The 13319-nt window shown below is 49.7% G+C and overlaps 2 protein-coding genes across 2 annotated transcripts; both read right to left on the bottom strand.

Moving 5' to 3' along the window:
* Nucleotides 1-415: 415 nt before the first annotated feature.
* On the bottom strand, nucleotides 416-3055 carry AtWU_04038 (transcription factor domain-containing protein; the record flags this gene model as incomplete). The annotated part of the gene is made up of 4 exons (XM_035499149.1): nucleotides 416-1529; nucleotides 1586-2359; nucleotides 2416-2513; nucleotides 2585-3055. 4 exons carry the CDS (start codon nucleotides 3053-3055, stop codon nucleotides 416-418), a joined length of 2457 nt encoding a protein of 818 aa, XP_035355042.1.
* A 9412-nt stretch (nucleotides 3056-12467) lies between these two features.
* On the bottom strand, nucleotides 12468-13049 carry AtWU_04037 (proteasome assembly chaperone 4 family protein; the record flags this gene model as incomplete). The annotated part of the gene is made up of 2 exons (XM_035499148.1): nucleotides 12468-12695; nucleotides 12873-13049. 2 exons carry the CDS (start codon nucleotides 13047-13049, stop codon nucleotides 12468-12470), a joined length of 405 nt encoding a protein of 134 aa, XP_035355041.1.
* Nucleotides 13050-13319: the final 270 nt, after the last annotated feature.

Here is a 13319-nt window from a genome sequence, read left to right as displayed (position 1 = left end):
AACGCTAGTCCAATATGCACTATGCTATTGAAAATCAAATGTGATGGCTGAAAGGACAAGGAGAGAGGTGTAAGTCTAGGTTCGGCTATACACGCGTGTACTGTATACAAAAAGTCCAACATTATATCTACGTCGGTAAAACATCGCAGCTGATTCGTAATCCATGATCTCATCTCACATGCCTGTGGGGTTCTCCCACAATTGCCGGAACAGTAATACAAGTTTTGAGTAGGACAAGGGTCTTGTCCGGTCTGAGGGAAACGGGCCCCTCGCGTGCTCGCTCTCATGGCGCGGCCGGTGAGTCGCCTTCGTAGCGAGTCCGAACGTTAAGCTTCGGCCGTATTAAATGTGAAGGACTTGATTTTTTTGATGTTCATATCTGCCACATTGTGAAGTGGCATCATCGCGAGCGGTCTCAGATAATGCTCGCGATGGTCATGCGCGAATGAGACGAGCTCGACTGCGGAGTCGTCGCATCAGAGCTCGCGGTGGCTGATTCCGGCCCAAGATATGCCGTTTCCGCGGGCTTGGTACGATGCTGAAGATCTTGTTGTTGCTGTTGCTGTTGCTGTCTCTCGTGGAGGTATTGCACCGTCTGCTCTACCCACTTCCACCCCTCCCACCCTTCTGGCCCTGCGTTGGCCTCCGGATGGGAATATGCCACCGGGCTGCTGACTTTGGGCGACATCACTTCCAGCTGCGAGCCGGTCTCACTGCCCTGCCAGACCCAGTTACCTTCGGCGCTTCCTTGCATGTCGCCGGATACATAAACCATCAACTCTTCGTCACGCTCGAGCACTGCTAATTCGTTGCGCCGTAGCCGGTCCAAAACCACTTTGAGGAAGAACGCAAGATAGCGTCCACAGGCCATATTCACGGCGCGCGAATCACCAATAGCAGTACACGCCTGGACACAGACGAGAGCAGGAGCGAAATCCTGGCGAAAGAGGAGTAGAAGTGCACAGCGCCAGAGGTGCACACACAGCATGGTTCCTGCGGAGGACGCCAGCAGGGGCCTCCAGTCGTCACCGTTCGTGGCCGTAAATCCACTTCCAGGGCTGGATGGTGGTCGCATACAGCGGGACAGTAAGCGAGCGGTATCTTGGGCGGTGGAAACACAATAGTCCAATGATGATGTTCGAGTTTCAGGAGGACAGAAAGGAGAGATATTATGACGGTGGAGGATCAGGCGAGCATTTTGGAGGTAGAGAATCGGGGCGAGGGTGCGGGGGTCGAGATACTGGTCGGCTGTAGGGTGATATTGAGGAGGGAAGGTTGCGAGGCAGGTGCTAAAGTGTCGTTCGAAAGTCTCAAGGGTTCCGAGACTCATTGTCGGACTTTTCAACGTTCGGGACAGCTGGCCGATTGATCGAACCACATGAATGGTGGCCAGTAATGGGGACGTTTGGGGGCTTTCCGGTACCACACCGCCGTCTGAAAGATATTGCTCGTCGATGGGACACGGGAGGCCTACGTCGCAGTCTTGATCGTTGATGAGAACTGGTTTTCCCATCTCCAAAGCGAGAAGCCTGCAATTACTGTTAGCCGGATATCAAATGAGTGAACCATCGCTGGCAGCTCATACCTATCCCAGGTGTACATCCCCCACCATAACCGCTTCCGCATCTCACCTTCCAGAGGGGGCCAAGGGCCCGACTCCAAATGCAGGCCAATCTCCTGCGCGACTCGGATTGCGGACCCAATCCAGACCCAACTCGCCGACTGAGAATTAACCTCGTACAAGAAAATGCTGACCAGCAGCGCCGCCCGTGCCTGGTCCAGGGTGAAGTTGTCCTGCCATACATCAATCACCCCGCAACTAACGGTCACGAATTCTTTTCCTTCCTGTTCCCGATTCGCTTCCAGGGTGTGCAAACGCCCACATGCAAAGACTCCAAATAGAACCGCGGCCCATTCACGGGGCACGCCGAGGAGGGTTCCTGCTTGGTAGACCTCCTCAAATTGGGCGACAAAAGTCGGCCAATGGATTACAGGCAGGACGGAGTGAATGCAAGCATAATACTGTCCCAGCAAGCGATTGGCCAGCTCCTTCGGGGGAAGGCGTGGAGGATCAGCGGTGATCAAGGACTTGGGGCCCGGCTGACGGTATGGAGGTGGCACCCTCAGGATCCCTTTGCCGTATTTTCGCAGATTTGCGCGAGCCTCGGCCAGATCCTGCATCACAGGCGCTTGTGGCCGGCGCGGGGGACGATACCCGGCGTCCGGCAGCTTTAGCTGAGGCTGCCCCGCACCATCAATATCCAGATCCATCAGATTGTCCGATCGTAACATGCCCGACCGAAGTTGCTGTAGTTGTTGCTTGGTCGACAGCAGCTGCTTTTCGAGGTCTTGGACTTGCCTGCAGTCAGATTAGAAAGGCAAGATTCCCACAAATACAACAGCCACGGCACGAACTTGATTGAAGACATGCGTCGATTCGTCTCCTTTGTAAACTGGCAGCGCACTTTACGGTTGGTGCATTCTGTGCAACTGGACGACTCGGAAGCGTCACACTAAATGGAATGAGCCATGCTGGGTTCACGAGGGTGACCACCAGGGTCACCGTCACTGCGGCGTAACGTACCTTGACTTTGCGTTCCCGACAGGCATCACAACTGGGGTCCTTTCTTCGCTGTCGATAGGCCCTCTTTTGCTGCAAAGGCTGCTGTGACTGATGATGGGGGTGCGGTCCAGCCGCAGCACCTCCGCCCATCGGCTGAAGCAATCCGGGACCATTGAGGGGAGGCGCATCGGCGAGCATCGATGCGCCTTCAGCAGGAGAGCCACTCGACTCGTATGAACGAGCGTAGGTGGGAGCATTTGTAACGGGAGGTGGGGGGGGATTGGGCATATGTTGTGCCAACGGTTGCAGTAGATGGGCCATCCTCAACCCGCTGTCGGGTCGACTCGGCGGAGCGGAGAGTAGAGGAGCAGGTGCGGGCCCATGCGGTTGAAATGGAGCTGGAGGCGAGGTCACCGCGTGCACCGGAGGAAGTTCATATGACCCTCCTGGTTGGTTCGGGCTACTCGAGGAATGATAGTAGTGCGCCTGCATGTCGACACCCGCAATGCAACCTCATAAGGGGGGACACTTGAGGGGGAGGAGAAGAAGGAGGGGGGTGTGCAAGCCCGGAGCGATTGCGGACCAGACGAAGCTGCCCGCTCGTCCGATGGAAGAAGCACGGAAGGCGGGGGGAGAATCTGGATGATACAAAGCGAGCAAAATAAAAGCAGGAAGCACAAGCCGATGGGGAAACCGTCCTTCCTATAGTGTGCAACTCAAAATGCGACACTAGTGCAGAATGATGATAGCTGCAACTGCAACAGCAAACAACGATGGGGAGGGGAAAAGAGGGAGGAATAATTATTGGACCCCGAATCGACGGCAGAAATCCCGAGCGCCAACCCAGAAAGAGGCCCGAGAAAGTGTGGATTGAATCGGGAAGCTGGCCGCAGTGGCAAAAGATGGCAAATGGGGGGGGGGGGATGGAAATCAATCAATCAATGAACTGTCTCGATCGCGCCAAAATTACACCCGAACCAGAGAGCCACAGGGTTCAATATGCTCCAGACCAGAAAGTTAAGTTGGGACGATGGGGCTACCGTGGGGTCATCTAGAAGCGGTAGCTCTATTGTCGTTGGAGCGGACAGATGGAGATGAGTCGTCCTGTGGGCGCTGATGAAGCCATACAACAGCCAAATAGAAAAGATAGAGATGAAGTAGAAACACCGAGGTAGACGAGCTGCAAGGAACGTGGGCACGAAGCCAAGCACCAGACAAGAGGTCAGGGCACAGCGTTAGGCGAATGTATGATGATAGATGATAGTACTTTAGGCGGAAGCTGAGTTGGAGGGTTGGGAAGTTGGCAGACAAGGTAAAGTCAAAAATCGATGAATACGCGGGCAAGTTATTGTTCTCTTTGGGCAAAGGAGAGAAGAGGGATAGCAAGGAGGAATAGTAAGTAGTAGTTGTAGTAGTAGTAGTGGTTGTTGTTATTGTTGTAGTAGTAAGGAAAGAGGGAGAAGGGAATGACAGCCCGGGGACCACGAAGGTTGAATATAGTGTCAGAGGAAGAGAATGAGAATGACGGCCAACGACAGTCATGGAAGGGATGATAAGCCAGTCGTCAGTCAGTCTCGGTCATACTTTGGATGAACTACTAAAGAAGAACGAGCAGACGTCGTCAGTCATCCATCCTTCTTCATCGCCGCCTCGGAGCCTCTGGGATTTTCCTAAAATTTTATTTTATTATTTTTTAAATTGGGATAATAATTTTTAATATTATTACTACTGTTTTATTTTATTCGATCCGATTGTTTTCAGCTTCCCGTTTCCGAGCATCACTTGCCCTCTTCTACGACTAACTACTTACTAGTAACCTACTTAGATCTGGTCTATGAAACATAGACCCCTACAACACTACTGGAGCAGACTGGCTGTCTTCTCATGAACCTTACTTCTTCAAGAGTATCTGATTGCTACAAACATTCTCACCATCCCAGACAATTTCCGTCCATTCCGTTGGTGGCAGAACCAGCAGAAGAGAGGGGAGGGGGGAAACACTACTTACAATACCAGGGGGGAAAAGGGAACAAGCTCGACTCAAGCGCCGCTGCCCACTTTTTGCATGCGACCAGGCCTCGGATGGCGTGCCAGAGCTCCTGCGCCAGGGTCCTATCCATGCCCAGGAATCGGCTCCGAAAGTCTCTCGGCTGACCCCGGTTACAGAGTTTAGTGCTAAGCAGCTCGGCGGTTGACAAAAATATTCAATAATCCCAAAAGCCATGGCTGAAACGAGACCAGGTGCCTACGCAAATCGGATCGAAGGGGGGTGCGGAGATTAGCAAATGAGCTTACTGCAGAAGTCTATCCTTAGGAATCTGTTGCCGACAGCCTTCTTTTATTTTATTTTGAATTTTTTTATTTTTCTCCTTCTTGGCCCCGGTTCCCGTTGATTGACTGGCGGGTTGGTTTTCCTGCGTGGGCTTTTTAATTTTTATTTATTTTTATTTTATTCTACTTTTTTACTTTCTACTCTTTTTGTCTGGGTTTATTTCCATTTTATTCATATACTATATTATTTGTCGTCATCCTTGTCATTCCTTGTACTTCTACGGTCTTTTCTATGTCTGCTTTCACCCCCTCATTGCTTATTCAATGCTGATTGATGAAATAATTGCTTTTTTCTGATGGCCAGATGAGTTTCAACCTGATCCCACATTGGGTCAATTCGGAGGGGCAACACGAGCGGGATGACGATGACGATGCTGGGACCAGTTCCGGCGGTCCATCTGCTAAAATTATTATTGTCTCTCGATGCGAATGTTTCTCATATATTAAAAACCACTGGCCCTACGGAATAGCCCGGTGTGTGGGTTCTTTGTTTGATCGTTGCGACTTCTAAATTGCTTCCTGCGCCTCATGGAATTACTATTATTATGGATTACCGAGTTAGCACCTACTACTAGATAGATACTAACTACTTAGTACTAACAACCAGCGCTACAACGGCCCGTCGTCGCGTGTGTGTCTCTTTGCTGCACCACAGCCTTCCGGTAACAAGCTCCCGTGTTGGGCTCGCCGTTTTCTTTCCCTCCCCCCATTGTCCATCGCTTGGGGGCCTCTTTTTTTCTTTCTTTCGTTTTTTTCGTTGCGCTTACCCGCCCACAGGCTGTTGACTGTTGAGCTGGTTGTTCTTAGTAGAGGATCAGACCTCTGGCTAGTTGAGAGTATCCCGAGATCGACAGTGGCAGTGTCTTCCTGGGTACCGGCTATCCACAACGTGTCCGTCACAATTGTTTTTTTTTTTTTTTTTCAACCTGTCTGCTCGTCTTAATTTGGTTTCAATCTACCATTTTGTATTTCTATTATTTCTTTTTCATCTACGGTTTGCCCAGAAATTAAAAAAAAAAAAAAAAAAATTCTTGGTGAATCCATGGGCCACGAGGTCCCACTCAGGAAAAGGGCGGAACGGCTGAGCTTCCCAGAGGCTGGGACGGAAGAACGGTTGAGAGTAGTTGGAAGGGGATTTTAACTATGGTTCTGACTTCTGACATTCGTCGGTACGGAGAGCAACTCCGTGCTTAAATTCTGACCTGCAGCTGAGGAGGTTCCTTGGCCCTTGACTAGTCTTTTTCTAGTTTGTAATCCATGAGGCGGAATTGACATGGATCAGGTTGTTCTGGGCAGGACTGGCATTAGGCCTTGGCCGGGCTTGGATTGGTACGTCTCTCTCGTCTTCCAGTTCAGCCTGGAACCGCCGTGGTTCGCTGATGATCATCACGGCAACTCCTGGCACTCCAACTGTTAGCTAGGCTGTCTACAGTAAGCCTGTCCTCTCCTTCCCCCCTCCCCATTCTCCATCCATGGATGGAGCCCTGGGAGTCGTCAAAGCCGAGTGGCTTTCCACTTTCCTTCTTCCCCCCTCCTCTTCGCATCTACCCATCAGCTTGCTACTTTGGGTTGGTTGGCGTGTTCCAGGAGGACACAGTGATGACGGAGACATGGAAAGTCAAAGCCGCCTTTACCACCTGGTCGATGGGGCTCCTCAACGGTTTGATTGGATGTTGAAGCGGATCGTTTTTACTATTCTTAATTCTCCTCACCGATGCTGATGGAGTCCGTGTGTTGCTGGTTTCTCCCCCTGAGTACGTGGGAGGGATGTGCGTGAATTTGGGGATGTGTTTCCTGAAACGTCGTCGGAGGCGCATTTGCCCTCGGGCCGTACAGTTCGATAGTCTCCAGCAGCATGGTTGGCTGTCGGACAGTAACCTGCGCGCGCCACGATTGCCGGACCCTACTTAGTAGTACTACAGGGTACTAGTCAGTGACTCCCGCGGATTGACTCGGATGAACAGGGTGCTACATAACTCTTCAGGGCATACGTACATGTCTCCGAGAGTAGAAGAATGTGCAAGGGGAGACAAGACATTCATTCATTCATTCATTCATTCATCAGCAGCAGTATCATTATTCTCATTGGTTACTGGTCTACTATCTACTTCAACCATCCGTACCAGACGAGCAGTTCAGCATCGTTCTGACGATCGACTCGGAATCCCGCCTCCGGACAGAGCCTATTGGCCGAGCCACATGGACGCACGAGGCAGCAACCGTGGTCAAGTTCCACCGCAAATCCTGCATATTACGCGATGGGGAATAATAATATTAATGCCTCTTTCTGTCTCTGGGCATCCTTCTCTGTCTCTGTCAATTGAGCCGGTGAGCTGCTTTTTGCTGCTTGCTGCTGCTGGCTGACGATGACTTTGGATCACCGTGGCGGAGTTGGAGTCTTACAAGTGACGCCAGCTTCGGACGAAACACGGAAAAAACCGCCCGGGTGGTGGCCAGAGCGAAAAATCCCCGGCCCATCGTTTTTGTGTTTTATTTTTACTTTTATTTATTATTTATTATTTTTCTATTTCTGATCTATTTTCCTCTACGGATAAAGAGAGCGAGCGAGAGAGAGAGAGATCGGTTCGCCTAGAATTTGGTTATGATTGCCATTCCTCGGCCTTTGCCATATTCTTGCTCCTGCTGAATGTAGTTTAGTATGCGGGATCTGATGGGAGATTTTTCGTTCCTTTTTTTTCTCTCTCCGAGTTCCCCTCTTTCCCTTTTCCTCACTGTTGGCGGGTTAATCTTATCCTCTTTAGCTCTTCAGAATTTTCGCTTGGCGCCTTCTCCTACGCAATTCATTTGTCTTCGAGAGGCTTTTTGAGGCTTGTGTGGTCACCGTATCACTTGCCATCCACCGCCGTCAGCCTGGCCCGTGGACTAGCTTTAGCCGTCAGATCTCTGGGCCAATGAGGGGGCGTATGTTCCTTCTCCTCAGCAGTTGCCATTCAACCGTCGACTCGGGCGAGAGACTATCATCAGGTAGTCGAACTTGGCATCCCTATCCCAGTATCTAGTGGTGTGTCTGTGTCTGTGTGTGCGGCATCCATCAAGGCTCGGGCTCCTGACGGTCATGTCGATCCAACAATTAAACGGAAGGGAAAATAGTGGAAACAGGGTCCATTGCTTGTCGCACTGATAATCAGCAGACGCTCCCTCGGAGATGTCTCAATCCAGCCATCGATCGTACTGTAGGCATCGTGTTCCGAGTGGCTAGCTGACGAGGATGATATTTGGTTAGGCACCATTCTACTACTTTTCCCTTTCGGCTCGCGGATTCCGGAGAGCCCAGTAACTGACGCATCTTCCTGGTACCTACATATTTTCAAGGAAGCACGAGGACTAGCTCCGAGTCGCGATGACCGTCGACCGAGCGCCGACTATGACCGTCGTGTGCCTGCGCAGGACCAGAGAAGTTGGGCGGGGTGGGCACGAGCTCTAGCCGCATCATGGATCCAGCTGCATGCTGCTATTTCTTTCTACTGGACACACACGCACACACACACACAAAATGTTGCCCTGTCTGCTGCGGAAATGATATCCCCAGCCAATCTAGTGGGAGAGGTCGCACAGACGGACAACATCCGCATTCCTCGTCGGTGCAGGTTACGCATTCCCCCCTGTCTTGTGCCGTGGGCTAGAAGCCTTGCTTTCTCTTTTTCGGCCCCTCATGCTTCATTTTCGTGATTTGTTAGAAAGTATTACTCTGATCATTGTTTCTGATATTTTCGGTCTGCTTCTGGGCCTATCGAATCGAACATTACAATCGCTCAGGCCTATCCCTTTGTGGAGGGCCAGGCGCACAGCCCGGTCATACTAATGGGATTAGCAAAGCATAGTACGGAGTAAGACGTCGCGAGGTCTATTGTCGCGGAAGGATTCGTTTTTGAGGCCTGCGGGTTGGTTGCATGACGGCCCGTTGGCTGGAAGCTCGGCTCAGGAACCTGGACAGCTCTAGCTGGGCATCTAGGCTCGTGTCGAGATGATGCTGGCTTGGGTCCCCGCATCAGTATCAGCCAGGTGTGCTCAGATGCCTGATGGTGAGCCTAGGCTCCGATGTCGATTGCTGGATACCACATTGGTTATGCCGTTTTTACGAAGCGGAATTCAATAATATCCACCGAAATTATCATCATCTCGACCATCAATCACGGGGAATGAAAAAGGAGATTAAGAGGTCGTGACTAAGGATGACTAGCGACTGCAAGTCTGGTAAGGCCGGAGAGGTGGTGGTGGCATGTAACGTAGCCGGGCCGGATATTCTAACCGAGATCTCTAACGATGCGACGATACGGTTAGACCTTTAGAGCCCGTCTTGACGGTCCTGGAGATGACCGGAAATTAAATCAACACCACCATCATCATTCACCCATGATAAGACAAGCCACCTGAGGGGTAAGTAGATAGTCGACGCCAATGGGATCGATCACACAGTCTACACGAGGAATTAATAGGGATTCTCTATGACCTATAACAAGATGATTAAGAACAAGGTGGAGAGAGATGGTTACGATAGTCGTGATCTCTCTTCCCAATCCGTCTCCGAGACTCCGAGGGGGGGCTGTCATGTCAGCCAGTCGCACTTTCCGGTGAGCTAAAGTTAGCAGCCAGTCAAACGCATAGAAATGGGCGCAGATTCCGACAGCCGGACGGGAAAGGATCCCTTTGGAGTATGGCTAGATACGTACAGTATGAGACTAATGCTAATGTGGTCCGGTTTGGAGACAACCACCGGGTAACTGACCGGATGATTATTATTGGGTGAATGGTAATTTCTCTTGCTCTGCTAGTAGCAGCGCACAATCAATCAATTCCCAGGGTCCGGTGCCCCCCTCTCCCATCCCCTCCCTCCATTATCCATCCCCATGTGGACGGTCCATCCCGTGACAGTCTGCCGCTGCACCCCATCCTGTAACCATCTTTCTTAGATAGTTAGATGGATAGATGATGGTCTCATCTCTTCCCAATTCCTCTTTTGCGCACGCGCTGATTTACTAGTCAGTTTCCCTTCCCTGTTACATCCCACGGCAAGAGTCTTGGCTAGCTTAGTAGTAGTTAGCTAGCTGTCTGGCCAGACCGACCCTGCATCGCTTCTACTAGATAATCATTTCGTATTCTCAATGCTACTAATGCTGAAGGGGCGGTGTCATGAGGGAGTAGATAGGTATCTACTACTACCAAAAGTATACTAATCTCCCCTCCCTCCCTCCCTCTCTATCTATCTATTCCTCATTTCCTCTGGCGGCTACGTAAACAACTACTACTACTATCTAGTATCTAGCGAGCCAAGTAAGAAAGTAAACTTCCCGAGGTGTCAGCCCAGGAAACCTATCCGTCCATACAAGCCCGTCCGTCCGTCCCATCGCAAACGCCAAAATTCGGTGAGTTCCGGTCACCGGGACTAACCTTCTAACCCACAGTCACAGCAACAAGGGTCTCACACACAGACACACTCTCTTGCCAGTTGCCACTGCCTCCTGTTTCATCGTTTTTCGTCTTCCCCCCTCCCCCCTCTTTTCTTCCCGCACCCATCTCTGTAATCTGTATGCTGCTTGTCCACCGGCCCTCGGCACCACTTCGGTCGGCTCAATGCCCAATGATTGACGATTGCCCGTGAGCAGGGGGGCATCACGACCAGTCCACGTGGGGGATGGATGCATTGACCTCTTGTTGTTTGTTGTTGCTTGGGCCAGTGATGTTGGCTGATTTGATTTATTTTCTCCCTGTCGTCGTAATTCGATTCCACTTGGGATGGATGAGTGAGGTCATATCCTTTTGGGATCGATCGATCTGTCGATGAGTACTAGTACTTAAATAGGCGATGCCGATTAGGCAGTATTGTGATTGTAAATATGTGTATGTGTATGATTTAATATGTGATATAGTATTCACTACGAACAACAGCAATCTGTGATATCCTTCTACCGATTGTAAGGATCTTGCGAGATTAACATTAACACACTGGAAGTAGATACTAGATAGTAGTAAGTAGTGCTCAATCCACCGAGGATCAAAGATTCCGAGATCGCGCGGGTCAATGCTTACGAGGGATTGAGTGATGATTACCTACTCTACCTACCTACGTAGTACTCCAAGTGACGACACGAAATCAATCAGCAGTTGATGTAGTCACGCAGTATTGGTTCGATGAGAAGATAGTTCTTATCTAGACCAATTGATTGATAGTTATACTAAGTATACTTGTGTAGTCGTCGGCTATTGCAAGTAGTGATACTGTCTAAGCGATGCTCGTGCCCTACTACCTGCTAGTATTATCGATGTCGGACATGCGCTAGGCTAGTCCGCGAGGACTTTGTAGTTAGTGGTATTCCTGGGATAGTCTTTCTCCGGGGTCAGTGCTTCCAATATATCACACTAGGATGATGATAATTGATTCGTATGTTGAATTGGATTAATTTTTAATTGATGCAGTAATATACTGTTATCCGTCGGATGTGAGGCATTTTGTGATGCAGATTGCTTACTTAGTTGGTAGGGCATTACAACTTAGCAAGGATATAAATGAATATGAAAGTATCACTATGCACCCAGCCCACTCATTAATCTATACTAGTCTACTCCGTATAATGAAATAAGATCAAGCAACGCATGATCATTCCAGCATCCAACCTGTCTACATATTCCCTCCTCCTCCTCCTTACTACTTACCTATCCCATAGTATAGTGGATAGTGGATAGATAGTGTCGTGCTTCGCCTCGGCTATGACGATACCTTTCAAGTCTCAACAGTCAACTTACTAACTAACTAACCAACCAAGTAAGCAAGCTAACTAACTAGTCAGTCACCTAGCGAGGACAACACCTACACGGACAAATTTGACTCGACTGATCCTTTCACCTACTAACTAGTTATCTAGTCAGTTACCATCTAGCTCAATGATTAATCTAGACTAGTAATAACGCCCAAGCTAAGCCTCTAATCAAATGGGACAGCTCCACGATGAGTAAGTCTACTAGGTAGGTTGTGGTTAGCGGGTAGGTAGCCCCGAAATGATCGGAGGTGGTTCCGATAGTTGGGCCGGTAGACTACGTACTTACTCCGTACGGAGGGAGATGATTTGGGCGGGCTTGAGTGGATTGGAATTGGGATTGGATATGGAATTGGGGGTGGATGGGGCGGAGGTGGTAGGTCCGCTGCAGTGACTGACTGGACGTTGGTTATTGCTTCTCTCTTCGTATTAATTTGAAGTGCTAGGTGGTTAGTTGGGTATATCCGAGGTGTGTGTCGGAATGTCCGATGAGTAGTACTAGTGTAGTGATGAGGTATAATCTTCGTTTATTAGTAGAGTTATAGTACTCTGTATTATTTACGTGAGTATCATACTATGGATATATTGATTGATAATCAAACAAACACTCAGAACTAGAACAAGAAACTAACAGACAGACAGACAGAAGAAATAGAGAAACACCCAACTCCCCCAATGCCATCCATCATCATCCATCATCCCTCATCCATCCACCCCTTCTCTCCCAATACTACTACCTACAGTTACCACCACCATAAGAACACTCCAACCTAACAAGACAACTTCAAAACATGATAAAATCATATCTTCATCCCCTCCCACCCCCTAACAACAACCTCCACAATCCTCTTCACCCCCTCAATCTCCTCCTCAGCCATCACCCCCATCGTCGCAGGCTCAATACTCCCGCCCACATAAACAGGCGTCTTCATTCTCCTTGCGAGAATCTTCGCAATCCGGGCCGTGTATTCTACACTTCCCGGGGAGGAGTAGATGGTTGTTGATAGCACGTTTTTGGGATTCGTTTTCTGTAGTCTTCGTTAGATCGTTTTATACCCTCACTGCTAGTATACTAGTAGTATTTATAGTATACTATACTGAAGGTTGATGGGTATATATAGTAAGGAACGTATGTTGATAATTGCGAGAAGCAAAATGGTAGTAAGGCGGGGAGGGGGAAGGAATAGTAAGGATAAACTACTCACGTCTGGCATCGCATACACAAAACTTCCCATCGGCTTGATACTCCCTGCTGCATCGCCCGGCGTCGACGAGGTCAGGAATACTGTGCTGCAGGTTTGGTGTCGTGTGAGGTGGATGTGGGCGGTCGTGTGGGGGGTGTAAGGGAGGGGGAGGGAGAGTTCTTTGATTTCTGTTGTCATTTTCCTTTCTTAATTTAAAGATGAGATGGTATTATTATAGGGTGTGCAGATGCCGAGTATCTGTTGAGTATGTTTGTGGTTTGTAGTTCAAGATGGTTGTCTGCTTAGTAGCTAGCCAGCTGGTTGAAGTTTGGTGGTTTGGTTTGCATCACCGCTTTGAGGTCCGCATCTTCCCCGCCAAAAGTCAGTGAGTTTCTTGTGCGGGTCCCCCGCTACATTCTTTGCGACGGTTTTTGGGTTACCACTGTTGTTTCTTTCTTTGGCTACGGT

The sequence above is a fragment of the Aspergillus tubingensis genome (assembly GCF_013340325.1).
Source record: "Aspergillus tubingensis WU-2223L DNA, scaffold_6, whole genome shotgun sequence".
In the NCBI taxonomy this organism is placed as follows: Eukaryota; Fungi; Ascomycota; class Eurotiomycetes; order Eurotiales; family Aspergillaceae; genus Aspergillus; species Aspergillus tubingensis.
This window is presented reverse-complemented; position numbering and strand designations above follow the sequence as displayed.